The following is an 18953-nucleotide window of genomic DNA, read 5'->3' as shown; positions in this document are numbered from 1 at the left end:
GAACCAATATTAGTCCTAAAACCGTTCCGGTAATGGAACTGAAACTGAACTCATACTGGTCCGGAAGGTATGTAGGATTTATATTGGAATTGAACCTGATCTTGAACTCCTAGAAGTTCTGGAATATATTTTCACCCCATATTGATCCCGAACTCATACAATAAAACTCACACTTTGGAATGGTCCTAAATATATACCCATTCTGAAACTAATGAGTAATTGATACTGGTCGTAGAACTGCTCTTGAACTCTTAGATACATATGCTGGAACATATCTTGAATGTCTTGGAGCTCAACCGAAAGCTGCACCATTCATGGAACTGAATCTAAAACATTGTTAAAAAACGAAAAAAAGATCTTTCAGAGATAAGGAACGAATCGCATACCTATACTGGTAAAAGAACCTATAACTACACGCAGTGTACCTATAAGAAACCAAGGATATAGAGGCTGGCATTATTGAACCCGTTCGTTGCGGCGGGGTACGTCCCTACACTCATTTTCCTAACGTACTAGATGATTGCTAGAGTTATTCACCGCGGCGTTGTAGGACCGGGCTCAAGAAACGTGTTGCCATCCGTAGAATTTCATGTGAGCGCCGTACGTCCCCGCTACGAACGGATTCAATCGACGAGAAACTTACGTGGCTCGTGAGTGGACAGGGTTGTACCACTAGGTTGGCCAGTACAAAATCTATACGGTTTTTTAATTTGTGATCTAGAGGGCTATGAAATGAGTGAAAATGAGCGTCGCGGCGAACGTTCCGAGGAACGAACGAGTTCGCCGGTATGGCTGAATACCAGCCAGAAACTGCCTCCATTGGTGGTGAACGTACAAGTTGTTGCTGGCAGTAGTTGTTGAAAAAAAATAGCACAAAAATGTATGTAGTCGAAAGAAACAATTGTAATACGTGTTACTCCTTACACGAATTTGTAGAGTGATTTTTTTTTTTTATATTATATTTTTGTCCTACAATATTTGCACCTGGTGTGCGATTCGTTTTTGATCCGTATTTTTGAATTCAATCCGATCCGCACGTCGGAACCATCGTTCCCAAATGTTGACACGACCACCACTACAATTTCCATATTCGCGTCCGAAAGAGTGAGAAAGCACGATGGCTCCGCTCTTGCAGCCGCACAGTACAAGTTAAGGTAAAACTTCAGTTCAATTCCGGCAGTCGTTACGAGAGGATGCATCGCGTTCGGTCCGGTAAAATCTAAAGAAAAGTGTATTTTTCGATAAATTCCGAAATGTAAAATAGTTACGTTACAAGGCAAATGATATTAAAGCCCTTGAAGTTGTAGAAATAAAACAAACAGCATGTAGAAATAGAACGAAACGACACTGACGCCGCGTTTGTGCTGCCACGATTCACTCTGTTTGTGAAAATGTTGTTTTGATTGTGAATCCCCCCCGTTGTTTTGTGTTTGGTTAAAATGTATACTTTCTTTAGTTAGCACTTTTTCCGTGTTGTTGTTTCTGGACGGATTATGATTTTAATCAGTGAAAAGTAATCCCTCACAAACAACAAGTGTGTGTGTGTGTGCGCGCGGTCGATGTGCGAGGTCAGCAAGATTTTCGTCGTACGGTGCTGTTGTGTATGTGTGTTCCGTCCGTGAGCGGCAACACATGTTAATGTTTTCATGAAATTGTGCACTTTATGTGCAGTTTTATGCTCGCCGTTAAGTGCAGCAAAGTGCTCTGCCTGTGTGGAAGTTATTGTTTGTGATTGTTTTGTAAAGTTGATCGTAGCAAACGTGTTGCGAAAGTGAATGATTGTGTAGGAAGGCACGTCGTTCGCCGTCTGTTGGAAAAAGTGAGTAGCAAAAAGCTACAGTAAGTGCAGTGTGTCTGTGTGTGTCAAAATGAATGATTCAGGCGGTAGAACCTCGAGGTACCTCCTCACCGGGATGGGTCGTGAGGTGGTGGGAAGCTTATGCTGCTTCCTTCTCATCATAAATCAGGCAGCAACACAGCTAATAATCAACGTACAAAATCAGGTTAGTTGGTGCTTTTAGTTTTAACTTTTCCCTTCGGATTAGCAAATGAAATCCCTCAACCGAAAGCATGCCGATGCTCGTTCAATTCTTCGGTGACGCAAAAACAAAACAAAAGTTGTAGAATTTTGACATTTCTCGCCGACGACATCATCTGTGCGGGCTGTGTGCGCGTGTGTTGGTGAACCCCCCTCTGGCAGACACAACATTGTACGCTGTCACGCACACATGCGCGTGTACGACACAGTGTGACAGGTGTTTGCGGGTGTGTTGGTGCATTATTTACCTCTTTGTTGCTGCGCCCGTTTCCACCCTGCTGCTGCTGCTGCTTTCTTTCAACCTCGTTCAGGGTTTTTGGGGTGGAAAATGGTACCCCCCCTTTCAGTGGGGTTACTGTTTTTCCACGAGCTGCTTACCGCTTCCTGTGTCAATGGCCCCGCTTTTGCTGGGATGTTTTCTTTACAGCTTGCTAGAATGGGAGGGGGTGGACGTCGTGTGGATGGTTGTACTGCTGCTTCCTGGAACTGATTATTTTCGTATCTTATTTGGACAAACCACTCCGTCATACCATCTCTGCTGGGGGAAGCTTGTGTCACGAAACGAAGAAGAGTGAAATTGTTAATTGAACCAAAATATCTTGAAGCTTTATTTGGGGCTGTTTATGTGGGTGAGGGTGGGTGTGTGTGTATCTTTCGGCGTAACACCGGCAGCGCAAATTGTGTTTGCGCTTAGTCAAATATTTGTCCAATTGTGTGGTCCATCTCACACGTGCGGTGGCATTCCTTCCTTCTGTTCCGTTTGTGTCCCAATGTTTCTGGTTTCCACGCACGGTTTGTTTGAGTATTTCATTATTTTAGTTTGCTTTGGTTTTTTCCCCCTGCTTCTATCGATCCCAGAAATGCTACCATCCACGCGAAGGGACGGCGCACACATTCCCATTCCTGGGTGCAATCCGTTGCCTTGATCATCATGGTCGGTCATATTCCGGCTTATCGATTATGCATTCGTGGCTGTTGTTGCCGTTGAAGGAAACATTCCACGTACGCGGGATGGCACGTTTTGAAACCGGCGATAAAGAATTAATGGTTTCGTGTGGGAGAGGATGGCTGGTTCCCCGATGGGGCCCGGTCCTTTTATAGGGGTAGTGGAGGGTGACTGTTTGCCGTAACCGCTCAAGAAAGGGAATTATTTTGACCATTTTGGTGTGGTTCAGGTAAAGCATTTTTGTTTGAGTTTGTGCCTTTGTGGTTTTGGGACGCTATTTGTAACATTGAAAAAAAACCCTCAAATACCTTTTCCAGGGTCGGCTTAGACAGTTTGCATCGCAATCAGGTGCGGGTCGGCTTTGGGAGATTTAGAAGCAAACACTTTGCAAATATCAATTCAATAATGTATGAATCATCGGGGATGTAGCTATTGACGGTGGTGATGTAAAAGCTTAATAGTGAGTTTAAAATACTTATGTGAAATGGTTTGTTTAATATTTTTTGGCTGAATTTTGAATCAAATTAACGAGCAATTGTTTTTTTTTTTTTAATATTGCCAATAATGTGCATTTTTTGGTCGATAGAGCGCCTATTGAATTAAATTATTTTATATTAAAACAAACTTTAAAATCACGTGTAGTTTATGTGTTTTTTTTTCTAGTTTCGCTTTTCAATAAGGAATTTTGTACGAAGGATTTTGAGTTTTGATAAATCAGCTTTTGGCTGGAATATGCTTTATACGTATATAGAACGTTATACGTTGATACGTTTTATATGTATGAAAAGCATTTATTTGAATAACTTTTCTTCTTCATCATCTTCTTCTAACGGACTAACATTTACATTGTTTATAAAATGTTTTATATGGCTTGGTTTAGGTTGAGTTGAGTTATAAACAGTTTTTGAGTTTTTTTTTTCTAACTGCATTTGGCTGTCTGTCTTTTTTGGATTTTTTGAATAATATGACATTCAGGCTTATTCTATTCTTTTCTTCGAGTCGATTCGAGTCTTGCTTGTTGTTTTAGAAGACTGATTTGAAAAAAAATCCATCGAAATTAGTAGCCGTTAGAAAAATATCCAGAAGAACTTTCCGAGATGATTTAAAATACGCTTGTAATATTAGAATATTAGGTAAAAAATAAGAAATTTCCTTATAGATAATCAAATTGAATGATTTATTCTAATTCAATTTATTAGATTTCTCGGTTGTTTTCATGTTGGTGCATCAAATTTAGTTTTACTGGTGTTTACACAATTTTAAGTTGTACGAGTTGACGACTGTACCACGAGACCGGTTAAAAACATTTTTTTTTAAATTAATTTTAATACATCTCCGTTATTAATTTTTCTTAGCAAGTAAACTGAAATATTTTACTGCATAACTGCCAAAACGTTGATTTTGATTCATTTTGGACCAGGGTTTTAATGTCGAGAACGACAGGCTTCAATCGACTGTGGAATGGAAAGAACGCCTTGATGTTTTCGTGGATAAAACTCTCCTACTTGACACATTTCTATGACAATTTCCAAACCACAATTATAAGTGGTATAGTTTAGTTGCAAAGTAGATCTGATTTCCTTAACATTATTCAACACAATGTCGAGACATCTCGATTGCAAAAATAGAATAAGCCTGATTAATTGGAAATATTTTTGTATTTTTGTGTTAATTCTTAATAGTTTTTCAATTGTTTGTCCACATTCTTATGAAAAACAAATTACTTAGAATTAAGAGGCTTGCACGTTCAATCATGACAGCTCCTTTCAATGAAAGTTAAAAATGAATTCTTTTATGTACATATAATACATGTTAGTACGTCTGATACTCCACTCTTCTGGTTGAAGCACATGTTGTGTACCGATTTACACGTGCCTATACTATAAAGAACACTCACAGGGAATAATACCTTCCCATTAGCCTGTGCTGATATCCGGCGGATGTTTAAAACATCCCGGCAAAACGGCGCAAACGATCAAACACGGCGCAAACACAATAATCGCACGCCATCGCACCGGCCGGGCCACTACAGCACCACAATCACCGCGCGCCGCATTATATCCTGTGCCCTTTCATTCTGTTCGAAAGGATTTATGGGCCTTCGTTTCTTCTTCCTCCCCCCTCCCTGCTTCCACCACCGTTTTCCATGCTGCAGCAAACACCGGAAGCAATTGGATCGATTTAGAGTGCCGGCTGTGTGTCCATAATAAAAGCATCACCAGTGCCGGTGGCAGTGAAAAGTGCTTACGTTGGTGGGCCTCTCGTATTTGGCCCGTTGCATTTTGGGCCCTCTCTCTCGTACTCTTGCAAGCTCTCGGTCGGCCGAAGTGGCCGTTCGTAAAGTAGCATAATTAAATATCGATACCATTAATCTGCATAATAACATCGGGCCAGGCAGTTGCGGGGAACACGTTGGTGCTGCCGTCCGTGGCACTTTGACTTAATGTGTGGCGTAATTTATGGGTATGGTGCAGACTTTTTGACAAGAAGATCCACCATACCGCTGCCGGATGATGGGCCGCTGACCTCCCCGGTCTGGCACGAATGCATTTCCATTCATCAGACTGTGGCTTTGCAGCGCGCGGGTATGCAAAACTCGCAAACATGTGGATGAGGAGATGCGTTTGCACCCGACTGTTTGGCACACGTGTTTGTGCTTTCGTTTCGCGTGGGTCGAGTGCTTCGTGATGTAGTAGATTTGTACTAACAAACATTTTCTACCAGCACGTCTCCTGCACGAGCCTGTTGTGAAGGGTGTTTCGTGTTCCGGGTGAGAGCCATTTCGTGTGTGATATGCTGCGTAAAAAATAAATTAGTTTCTGTCCATCGCGCCTGCTGTGCGACCAATTCATCAAACAGCAATCACTTTTATGAAAACAAGCACTTGGCCGTGAAAGAGAGACGGGGGAGCTGTGGCCTCCGGCAAATATCGACAGCTTTTGCGAACATGTAGTTTTTTTTGGGGAGTAGCATCGGTTACTCAATTCAATCAACGCTCAGTGTATGCGCGTGCGATGTTCGGTGAAGCAGTGTAAACAATCTTTTTATAACACACCCGCACATTACGCACATCACTTCTCGGGTGAGTCGTGTGTGTTCTGGAGTGGGGCGAAATGGTTGTAAGGTTTAATTTAATTTTGGCTCCGTTCGGGTTTGACGTGTAGTGGGCCATTTCCGCCAGCGGTACAAATGTGTTGTTGCATTGATTGAATCAACGATTAAATTACATTAAAAGTATTGATTCGATGGGTATAGTGAGATGCGCATACATCAATTTAAATTTCAATGTTTTGGGCATCGATTTCGGATTTCGATTGTTTGGCAGCATGGGAGTTGTAGTTGAACCAGTTTTACTAAATTTGTTAACAATCAAATTAGTGCTATACTGACTACGTAGTAAAATCATTCGATTTGTGAACAAACGAAAGACTTACTAGTCGGATGCCATACCACACAGGCACATTCGAGCGTGGAACGCATTAAACTCCAGTAGAGTGTCTTTAGGCATAAATAATGTCTTAGCTCTTCATTGCCTTTCCAACTCAGCAACTCAGTGTGCGAGTTAATAGTGATCTTGCTATCCTTAAGTTACCCCAAGGTCCTCCCACAATAGAGGAAACACCATCAAGATTCCTTAATCTTAACATGATTACAGTGTAATCGAACTCGATGACGGAAGAAGGAAAAAACCATAAAACAAAACATTTATATGGACGCAGAGATAGCATCTTTGATACACATCACTGAGCTATTCGTTAGCTTCAGCAATAGTTGCTGAAAAAGAAAACAATCAGAGGTACGGTTAGTTGTCTAGCAGGAAGAACCAATCTAACATCATTATGATTGAATGGGAAACTAAGTGGACTAAGCACAGCACCTTGAGAAACTCCTGAAGAACCTAAGAATATATCCGACGCAAACTCATTATTCTTTACTCTGTAGGCACGATTGCGAAGATAAGACTCAAGCCACTTGACAAACGCAGTAGAGAACCTTAATTTAAAAAGATTAGTAAGTCCCTATCAATAACCTTTTTATTGAGAGATATTATTAATAAGGAAATGAAGAAAAAACTTCATATAAAGTCAACTCTAACACTGGGGTCCTTTCCGTTTTGAGTTCGTAGGCTGAAATTTCAGCCTGTCAGCTGTTTGCATTGTATAGCAGTTTTCGAGCAGCTATCTAAGTAGGGTATAATATACAGGTGGGCTTATCTCAATGTGTATGAATTTAGAAGGCTGATTTTTATCGCTTCTGTAAGCCTCAGGAAAGCTTGTTTGAATAAAAGTTTTCACCCATTCTGTCAAAAAGTGATATTTAAATTTGGTTTGAAAAACATGCTATGAGACCACCTACATACACTTTGATTCTAGATTCCACCCCGTGATCTCTTTAATGCACCTTGGGGTAAATGTAAATAACACCGTTTTTTCTAGCAGGTGTTCGAATCTAATTCTAGCTTTGAGGCTAGAATAATCTAGACTGAAAATAGCAGGCTAGTTTTGTGTGTGGTTTTGTACGGAGTGTTTACATGATTTCAGCCTCCAACTGTCAAACTCCATACAAAAAACTAACTAGAATCGTGAAGGGCCCCACTAACAGGTCTTTGTAGGTTTAGAGATCATTTACTATTTTTACTGACATTTTTTTCTTTTACTTTAAGAATGAGTTTAATTTTAAAATTTTGTTTAATTTCTTTATTGCATGTGTATCTTCTTCTTCTATTTGGCGTAACGTCCTACGCGGACATGCCGGCCTATACAGGCTTTCGAGACTTAATTCATTACCACGCAGCCGGATAGTCAAATCCTTGCTACGGGGGGACGGCTCTATTCTAGGCTTGAATCCATGACGGGCATGATATTGAGTCGTTCCAGTTGACGTCTGTACCACGGGACCGCTCCGCATGTGCATACATTTGCATGTGCATGTTACATTTGTATAATGATTTTTTTTTTTTATTTTGGTTTATCTTAACGTAGTAAAATATTGTCTTTTGCGCATCGAATGAAATATTTTTTTCCTTTAAAGTAAAGGATGAAGAAAATAATTTGTACAAATAAAAATCTAACTAACGAAAATTGCAAATTTCTGTGAAAATCAAAAATGTAATCTAACGCCAATCTATGGGAAAGTAGTTTTCCATCAGCACTAAGAATTCCTACATTTATTTTTGTACATGAAGCATTACCACGACTGCCCGTTAATGTAGCTGTGTAGCTTTTACGATATAAATACCGCCCGCATACGCATACGCCTCGTGCCCTAGATCCGTGCCTAGCTTTATCCCCATAACACATTAATCTGTCCCCGGTGTCGTCGAGCTTGTCAAGGTCTAAAGCAAATTTGGCCGCTCTTCCCCTCTGCCCAAGGCAGCAAAGCCCAATCGCTTCAGCGCACTAATGTTGATGTACGTGAAAGTCTCTCGTGAGTAATCGTTCTCGGTCATCGCCATCTACTGCCGTCACGGGCTCGTCGAAGCTCACTGGAAGGAGGGACCCCAGTTCCGCTTTGTCGACACAAAAATGCGTCCTTTCCTTCCTTACACTTTCTGTCGATTCGTCGCAGCGACCCCCGAGTTGGCCGAACACTTTTCTGGCCAAAAATCAGGTGTGTAACTTTATCACAACCCACATGTACCCATCCCTCCATCGGCATAGTTTGGTTGTTTGTTCGAAACAGTTACGAAAACACGCGTTTTCGTTTATGTCTACGGCTGCCTATTGCGAGAGCGAAAATGCGTAAATGCTAAATAACGTTTGCTAAACCGAGGTGCACGGTCCCTGTCCGCTCTGCCCTTGAATCCGGGCTGGGCTGGACTGATTGCACCGGGGCCACAAAATTATGGTGCTTCCTGCAGATTAGTGTGCCTGAAAAGGAGGTGCGGGATGGATTGCCGTTAAGATAGCGGGCGACAGCAAGGTGGCGGTTTTGTACACCCCCCGCTTTGACCCCGAACGGTAAGAGGCAACATAGTGATTTGTTGCGTGGTTGAGACATTCGCCACCGTCCTTACTGTGCGCTGGTTTGTGTTTGCTCGCATGGAAGCCTTTGTACGTGTCCGGATAAGTCTACCAGATCGTCCGATCTGGTCGCCGGTCGTTCTCGGCAACAGCAAATAGCGACGAAAGTTCGTCGATGTGCGGACGGTTCGATAGAGTGACTGTGGGACGGTCGATGCCTTTCACGACAGGAGGGTATTTTGACCCGTGCGTACGAACGTGACGATGCGTGATTGCTTGTCTGCTTGTATTTTTGGAGCAGCGAGGGAGCGCTTTTCTTCGCTTTTTTTTGTGCCTTTCACCTTTCACCGAAAACCGATACACGGTAACAGGAGGCTTGTGGTGAACAAATGAACGTGTCCGCTACCAGTTCGATCGCAAACGTAAGGTGCGTATGGTTCTGTGCGTAAGGTGAACAGAAGTCCCCAACCCTTAGTAAAGGAACACCAAACACCGTCGTCACTATGGGCTATTGTGTGGATGAGAAAAGGTGCCCTTAATGGTGGTTGTTAAAGGAACGTTCTGTAACCAATAAACGAAACCATTTACTGTGTGTGTATGGCTTAATTCTGCCACACTTCCTTGGGAGTAGTGAGTAAAGGAATTAATTTGAATTATATCCTAAAGAATATGTACATCGTGTGTAGTATTTGTAGCCCTGTAAGAACCTAATCATCTACAAATATCTCATCTTTTAAGTTTATCCAAAAAACTAATCGCACACAGGCTTGTTAAACACACATCCAAATTCCACTGTGCAAGGCAGGCGCTCTGCAAGCCAATTCATTTTTCGCCCGCATAACCCCCGTGTGCAAATTTATATTGAGAATGCGGTCACGAAATTTAATCAGGACATACACACACACACACAGCCGCATACACCCATTCCCTTGGCACACCGGGACATCTCACATTCGGGAGGCCTTTTCGATCCCCTTCCTCCCACTCCACCGCCTGCTCGGTTGCTATTCTTCGCCACCACGTCAATCATAGACGCGTAATACAAATCCTGTTGAGTCGGTTGATGCTTGATCAACGCATTTTGTTCGCCTTTCACCTATTGGTGGGAGGATGGGGTGGAGCGATTGGGGGACAAGATTGACGGCTGGTCGGCTGGTCGTGACGGCATGATGGGGGGTTCGGGTTGTTTCAGATTCTTACACAGCACACCAGGAGTGCGTTCTTCGGGTAATCGATGTTTGCCTCTGGTGCGTGCAGGCCTGTGCTGGGAAGGACGTGTACGGTAGACGGAGCTACTATCGGTGTACTATCGGGTTGGGCGCAGATGAGGGAAAGGATGGGAATTAGGGGGTTATGGCATTTTCACCGAAAAACGTTTACTGGTGTGGTGTGTTGCTTGGGCCTGGGTCTGGGATAGTATCAGGCATGAGGGCTGTGTAAAATGTAAGTGCTTTGTTTATGTTTTACTTTCCGTTGATTAGATGGACGATATTAAAGCTTGATAGAACAGTGGGGGAGCTAGAGTGGGAGTAATAGTTTTTGTTTCCTTTTTCTTTGTTTACACTATTCATTCCATTATTCTGACCGAAGCAACATCAACCTACAAAGTTTGGTTACAGTTATTGAGTGATTTGTAATTTGCTCTTATAGAAGGCGGGAATCTGTTGTACATGCATCTTCATGTTTCAAATCATCAAATCATGTCTCATATCAAATTCTCAGTTCTAGTCCATTTTCGAGCAATACCGAGCGCAGGAGCTCTTGTAAATAATCGTCAATATTTCATGAAACGAAACAGTAAGTCCTTTCGATCGATGTTTTCCCTATTGCTTCATGAAGTTTCATCGAAGACAACGCTCTTTCAGATATATTCATTTATCAATGTGTGTTATCTCTATACTATAATGGATATTATAGTGATCAAGATGGGGCGGTCCCGTGGTACAGACGTCAACTCGAACGACTCAATAACATACCCGTCATGGGTTCAAACCGCATATGTACCTCCCACTCCTATGAAGGACTGACATCCAACTGCGTGGTAATGAATTAAGTCTCGAAAGCCTGTATAGGCCGGCATGTCCGCGTAGGACGTTACGTCAAATAGAAGAAGAAGTGATCAAGTTCTCAATCAAGGTTTTTGTCAAAGTGAAATAAAACTAGTTAATTTAGCCCGGTTACACGGAATGTTATTACATTTTATGTTTTATGTTCCAATAGAGTAATGATGGGTAATCCGGAGTGGAGTCAGTAGTGATGGGCAATCCGGAGTGGAGTCGTGGATTAATTCCGACTCCGGTGCTTAACATATGAATCTTACTCCGGATCATACCAGTTTCGACTCCGCAATTCCGGACGAGTCTGGTCGAGTCCGATTAAGTCCGGAACATTCTGGGTCAGTCCGTATCAGTCCAGATGAATCTGATCGAGTAGTTTAGTTTGGCGATGCAATTGAAAATGTCAAAAACGGCTGTCCGTTAGCAATCGGACAATTCTAGATGAGTGTGTCCCATTTCAAAAGGTATCGAATATGTATGATTCAGTAGAACAGTAGTAAAGTATCAAATATGTCTGTTGGAAATATTTCCATCTTGCAAAAATATTTATCTTTTCTTCTTCTTCTTCTTCTTCTTCTTCTTCTTCTTCTTCTTCTTCTTCTTCTTCTTCTTCTTCTTCTTCTTCTTCTTCTTCTTCTTCTTCTTCTTGTTTTGGCTCAACAACCGTTGTCGGTCTAGGCCTGCCTGTACCACTTGTGGGGTTGGCTTTCAGTGACCTTTTTTTACCTTTTCTATTAGATTCCATCAGGGTAAATGTACCAATAGTGGTGCAATTTGTGGTGGTACAGATGTATTTTAATGGATTTAAAGTGTCAGAAACGACAATTTCTGAATATGTCAACACATAACAGTTGGAATATGTTTTATCTTCGCAATCACAACCATTTTTACCATAAAACACATCGAATTTACGAAAAAATACATATTTTTGTGATTGCTTCCTTGTACCTATAATGGTGGTATGGTTCCTATAGTCGTCGTATTGTGTTCCTATAGTGGTGGTAAACAAAGATGCATCAAAAACGGTGTATAATATCAATGAAACTTAGTTTAGAAGCTGTTTTCGTATGAATAGCATGGATTATTGCCATAATAATGATATCTTTCGTAATTTGATCGTAAAAAATGTATGAATTTGCTTGATGAAAATATTGACTGAAGTAGGGTAAATGTACCAATAGTGGTGCAATTTGTAGTGGTACCGATGTGTTTTAATGGATTTAAAGTGACAGGAAGGACAATTTCTGAATATTTTAACACATATGTTTTGGAATTTGTTTTATCTTCGCAATCACAACCATTTTTACCCTGAAATACATCAAATTTACGAAAAAATACATATTTTTGTGACTGCTTCGTTGTACCTATAATGGTGGTATGTTTCCTATAGTCGTCGTATTGTGTTCCTATAGTGGTGGTAAACAAAGATGCATAAAAAACGGTGTATAATATGAATGAAACTTAGTTTCAAAGCTGTTTTCGTATGAATAGCAAGGATTACTGCCATAATATTGGTTACTTGCGTAATTTGATCGTAACAAAATGTATAAATTTGATTAATGAAACTATTCACTAAAGTACTGCATCACACCTATTGTCAACCTACACCCGGAAGAGTGTGCTTGATTTGAAGTCAATTTTTCATTCAGCCATATAAGCGAATTTTGGCCTGTTTATGGTAAATTACCTACATAAAACTCATTTCTGTTGCTTATTTTAGTGAAAACAGTACGACATGTCAAAAATTTTCTCGAAAAAATCTAAAACGAACTGTTTTTATTGATGTTATAACTATAACCACTATAGGAACATGCCTGTTTTGTGTACCTATAATGGCACTATGGTAAAAAACACTTAAAAATGCATAAATATGGTCAAAAGGCAAATAATTTTAGTAAAATAATAACATTACATAACAGTTATGTTGAAAAACTAGTAATTGCGTGGTTATGTGGTCGTTTAGAACGTTAACAGAAAAATGAGTTTCGTTATGAAATCCTAAGGATTTTGGAAAAATGTTGACACATTTCACAAAATAATGGATTTTTCGGTCACTAAGAAACGTAATGGCCCCATTTAACTTTTAAACCCTTTGTAAAAGGCTAAAGAACATTTCACACTAACGTAAATAACTTAATTACTTTTAACTTGCCCTATGAACCGCATTTTAGAGCAATAGCACCACTATTGGTACTACCACCACTATAGGTACATTTACCCTACTGAATAACACCTGTCGTCAATCCATACTCAGAAGAGTTTGCTTGATTTGAAGTCGATTTTTCACTCAGCCAGATAAGCGAATTTTGGCCTTTGTTTCATAAATTACTTACAGAAAACTAATTTTTGTTGCTTATTTTAATGAAAACAGTACGACATGTCAAAAATGTCCTCGAAAAAAATCTAAAATAATCTGTTTTTATTGATTTTAGAACTAGGACCACTATAGGAACATGCCTGTTTGGTGTACCAATAATGGCACTATCGTAAACAACACCTAAAAATACGTAAATATGGTCAAAAGCCAATGAATTTGAATAAAACAATATAATTTGATAACAATTATGTTAAAAAACTAATAATTGCATTGTTATGTGGTCATTTAGAACGTTAACAAGAATATGAGTATCGTTATGAAATCCTAAGGATTTTGGAAAAATGTTGATGCCTTTCACAAAATAATGGATTTTTCGGTCACTAAGAAACGGAATGGCCCCATTTCATTTTTAAATCCTTTGTAAAAGGCTAGAGAACATTTCACACTATCATAAAAAAACTTAACTACTGTTAATTTATCGTATGAGACGCATTTTAATGCAATACCACCACTATTGGTACTAGCACCACTATAGGTACGTTTACCCTATATGATTCCAGTCAAGTCTGGACAAGTCTGGACCAGTCTGGATGATTCCGAATGAGTCCGAATGAATTACGTACCTACCAAACCCCAGGTCGATCTGGCACCACAAAAATTGGTATTTACCAATCACTAGAATAGAGTAAAACTCGTAATTTATTGCTGTTCCTACCAAAGTAACCTGTTCAAGTGATTTGTTCAGTTAAAGAATCGGTCCAAGTTTTCAACAAAAGATCATTGATTGCCAGGCTTGGTTATATATCTATTTAGTATGCTGTAACCAATAGTTTTTCCAGTTCTTATTCACATCATGCGACAACCTGTTTTCCTGAATTCAGTTTCTATAGAAAACTCTTTTCATGCTCATTTGCCCTTTTCTTGTACATTTTATTAGCCAGATTGTTATCTTTTCTGTGCTTCGTAATTGCGGTTGGTTTATTCCCAATTCTTGTTAATATGGCCCGGTGATAGGGCTGTGCCAGGATCTATACTAATATACACGGTTCAAGAAGCCCTGCTAGTAACCGTTGGTCGTTGCTAGAATTTATATTAAAGAATGTACTCATTTTTTAATATCATACCGTGTGGTGTACAACTTGAAAGCAGATGCATTGATATTAAAATTATGTACAATTTACTCAGGCGATGATAAAATTTCATTCAGTTTTGGGGTGTCCAATTGTGTGTTTTTCTTGGTTTCTGATGGCAAAAATCGGTTTTCAGTTTCCTCTAGGATAAAAAATTGTAATAAAAAACTCATGCATTTTTAATGTTAACATAAGAGTAAAAAAAATTAAATGCCGTGAATTGATTGTAACATTTTTATAATATGCTGCGTATATTCTCTAAATATTGGATTTAATATTTTCCCAATATCATTATCAATGTTGCTTTGAACTGTTTTTAACGTTATCAAATGTCCTTCGATAAAGTGGATCGATTACAATATAATCTAAAGTTATTGTAAGAGTTCAAACGAATTCCCTAACCTTTAAAAAAAAAAAAAAACACACACACACACACACAAAACAAGCTCAATTTGATTTATCACTCAAGTCAATGTTGTGCGTTCAAGGTGTCATTCAGCATTGACTTTCTGCCTTCCTGTGGTGATTTATTCCCCAACAGTTATCAATCCTGCCATCCTCTGGAAAGGCAGACAGTGTGTATGTGTGTATCGTTCAATGTGTTTCAGTATTTTTTTTTGCTTGCATATTTGTTATTGTCATTCACGTTTGTTTACCCCATCTTTCCTAACTCCTCTTTCCCCCGAGCACGCCAAACGCGAGGAAGAGTTGCTGATGGACGACGCAACGAAACGAATATTTTATGCAATTCAATCGGTTATATCGGAAAACAAATCATACCGCGCGCACACACACTGTTCCAAATCCGTACATTCAGCTTCATTCTTTCGCGCGGTAACGGGGTAAAAGAAAACGAAAAAAAATGAACAGGGAAAAAGTCAATCGCATCAATCAGGTGCGCGCGAGCAGGCTGGAGCAGGCAGGTGAAACTTTAGACCGAGGGCCGGCAAGACGATGATGGAGTGTAGAGTAAATTCAAACAAATCGACGAGCGCAAAACACAGTTGGCTGCGGATGATGAACAGTCGGTGGACAGCAGTGGCAGCAACAGTAACGTAACAGAAGAAGAAGAAGCAAAAAACATAGCCCTGCACCATTTGTGGGTATCATATTTTCACGCTATTTTTTCTCGCTTTTCTTTCTGACATTTCATGCAGGGGGTTTAGAAAATTCATATCTGCTCGCCTTCGTGCCACCATGGCTGAGCATTCCGGGAGAGGGGGGGGGGGGGGGGGGAGTGGGGAATATATTGTACCCCTCCTTGCGCTTCTTTGCTCCATACTTGCCTGTGTCCTTGCTCAACTTAACACGTCAGCTTGTCAACGAGATATCACGAATTTCCATCTCCGGGCCCCTTTGCACACGATAGCGCCGCATCGCATCATGCGTGTGTGCGTGTTGGCAGCGTTTAATGTTGTTGTTTTTCTTTGCTTTTTTCGTCACACACACTCTCTCCCTCTTCGCTTAAGGCGCACTACGACGCCATCTCGGGCAAGCTCGCACGTTCGTCTGGGCTTGCGGAAAGTGCGTACGCTTGCGGGGCGCAACTGTGCGTTCTGTGGTTGAGCCCGAAGCTTACAAGGAGCCGCCATGTGTGCGTGTTACGGTTCGTTGGCCCTCTTTCTTCTCCATCACTCCCCCCATTGCCTAGTGCGCCCGTCGTCCATGTTTTGTGTGCCGCGCACAAGCACCGCCGAGCATGTTTTGCCGCCGTATGCGGATACAGTGTGACACGAAATTGTTATCGACCCGTTGACAGGGCTTCCATGTGGAGTTTCCCCCGTACTCCCTGTCTGCCCCCCCCCCCCTCCCAACCATAAACGGTGTATCCTTGCGCTACAGCTGCTTCGTTTTGCTGAGAAATGCAAAATGGTATGGTGTGAGTTACGGGCACGGCAACGAGGGGAGGGAGACGTTTGTAGCAAATTTTTAATTTATTATGGCAAATAAACTGCAGTAAACGATTAGCGTTTTATGTGTCGTGCCGGCGGTAAATGCTTTCCTTCACATTTTATATGAATTTATGGGATTTTGCTAAAGTTAGTGGTGTTTTATTATTTTAACTTCACTAATTTAACGCACCTTCGGGATTGTAATTGTAATGTTGTGATAAATATTAATATTATTAAAATTTAAAAAAGTTTACATGCCAACTTAAGCATTGTTATTTTAATACAAAATTGGCCAATATTTCAATGACTAAAAACCGGTTTTAAAAACTAACAACATTTTTAATTTCTCCTGTAGCTTTTCTTCCATTGCAACACTTTAGCATTTCCTCGATAAAGATGCAAGCATCCCTCCAAAAAAAAAAAGGTCATAAAACGTCGTTGCAAGACTTTCCACAAATCCTTCGACCAGCAGTGTGTCTGCGTTGTTGGTGCCTTCGTGATGATTTAGTACATGCGAGCAGAAATTTATCGTTCACGCTCGTTCGTTCGGTCGCTGGCTTGTTTTTTTGCTTCTTCTTCGCACTGGCACCGTTCCCGCCGACCGTTCTGTTGATTCTGCCAAAGCACGCTGCAGTGAATTTTGTGCTCACTGCTCATTCATAATAATGGCGCGTGTGTTTGTGCCTTTTTTTTGTCTGTCAGATGCTGTATCTGGTGGAGCTTTGCGTTCTTCTTGGGCAAAAAAAAAAAAGAACTAACTTCAATTCTGTAACTTTAGTTTCGGCTTCTTTCTTCTGTCTAATGGGCTTAGGCGAAAAAGAAGAAGAAGAAGGAACACTGTGCGTGTGTATATGGCGCTGACTGTGCAGCAAACAAAAATGGTGGAACAACCGAGCACCGTACCGCCGGTTACGCTGACGAAAGAGGATTCTCTTATCGCGCGCCAGTTGTCGTCGTCGTCGTCGGCTTGCTATGGTGATGCTTTGCATGTTTACGATGGGCCATCACCACCACCACCACCACTGCCGCTGTCTGCTTCATCCGCTTCTGGTTTGCGGGAAATCCGGAAGTGCAAGGGGTGAGAAGGGGCAGGGGCAGATGTACCAATCCAAGCCGGCAAGGGAACGCCGTCCGGAGGCCGTAGTGCGTAGCTTTTTGGTCCGTCGGTTTTTTTTTTATTTTACATTTAATAGTGATTATGGTGGCACTTTTCCTCCATTAGGGCGTGTCGCGTGGGTCGTGCCCCTGTCATCCGGAAGCTCGTTCGGTTTAGCTCGCCCCGATTAGAGCGGCATGAATTCATGGGGCCGTTGGAGAGAAATGCAATATAAAAAGGCAGCCCCCGAGTGAGCAGCGGCCGGGGTGTTGGAATTTTGGACTTTCCCCCCCGTTAAATGTGGCCCGCTTGACGTGGTGGGTCGAATAAAAACCGCCCGAAAAACGAGACCGGAGAGACGGCGGCCTCGTTGATGATGATCGTTTCGACAGGAACAAGTTAATGCGCGCGCGTGTGTGTGTTGTGTGTGCATGGTTGAATGCGTGGCGGCTTAACGGTTTTATCTGTGGAGAAATTTCCATAAACGAAAAATGGGATGGTGGAGCAGGTTTTCTTTCACGTGACTTTTCACTACCCGGGCGTGTGTGCATGTGTATCAATTTAGTAGCGGGTGGTGTGAACCGTAACGTTGATAGGTACAAATAGGAGTAGAAATGTGGGGAGCAAAGGAAAAGGAAGGAAGAGATAATGTGGCGAAAATGGTGGTTTTATTTTGCTAAATTGCATCAAAACATGCTATTTCAAGGGACTTTATGTTCACTTAGGTATGTTGTAGAACTATTTTTAAAATGTTTCACTTAGATAGCCGCATTGAATTGGGAATGTTGGTTAGTCTTTCAGAGCAGTGATACAAACATAAATAAACGTAAATTGTGTTACAGTCGTGTAGTGATACTTATAGTGATGTTTATATTACGCCAAAAATGCTCTCTTATGTGTTGTTTTAATTTCAGTTTGGATGCTCTATTGTTGAATTATTCGAAATTTACCTTTTTCATGCATTTATGAGAAGTGTCCATCTTACCCGCAATGTACGTCTTTATCTACCTTCTTTTACATCTAAGAATAATGTGTGAATTTAAAGGAGGTGCACTCTTTTTTTCAAACTGAATACTATATTATGTTATAATAAAAATTATAGAACATCAACTTACAGAGCATTTCATAATTATATAAAAAAACACCCGAATAAGAATTAGGAATAACTGTTTACTCTCAGTTTGTTGTGCTATTAAAATGCTAAAAATCTAATTATAAGATCTAATCCAGCAATATATACATTTAATTTACAATTTACAGGATTTTCCAGGAATTTTCATAGCTGTAGGACACTTTATTGACGTGAAATGAACGTAAAGTATAGGGATTTGTATTCTAAAGCACATTTGTTCAACAAATCCAATAGGAATTTCTAAGAAGCCTTTCCAAAAAAGGGTACCAAAGAGTCCAATTTCCAACATACGAAGGTCACTTCCCATAAGAAAGAGTCAAGGAAGTCTCCCACAACTATGGTTGAACCCCTGGCAAACCCTGTAACACAAGCAGTTGTACGT

At 40.9% G+C, this 18953-nt stretch overlaps 1 protein-coding gene across 1 annotated transcript in view; it reads left to right on the top strand.

Annotated features, from left to right (window-relative positions):
• Positions 1–1164: 1164 nt before the first annotated feature.
• The window catches only part of LOC1279914 (out at first protein), a 76160-nt gene continuing 58371 nt past the window's right edge, over positions 1165–18953 (top strand). The window contains exon 1 of the mRNA XM_061655789.1: positions 1165–2003. Within this exon, the coding sequence (XP_061511773.1) occupies positions 1869–2003 (135 nt within the window). The 5' untranslated portion in view covers positions 1165–1868. The remainder of the gene's footprint in view (positions 2004–18953) is intronic.

This window comes from Anopheles gambiae, chromosome 3, assembly GCF_943734735.2.
Source record: "Anopheles gambiae chromosome 3, idAnoGambNW_F1_1, whole genome shotgun sequence".
Taxonomy (NCBI): domain Eukaryota; kingdom Metazoa; phylum Arthropoda; class Insecta; order Diptera; family Culicidae; genus Anopheles; species Anopheles gambiae.
This window is presented reverse-complemented; position numbering and strand designations above follow the sequence as displayed.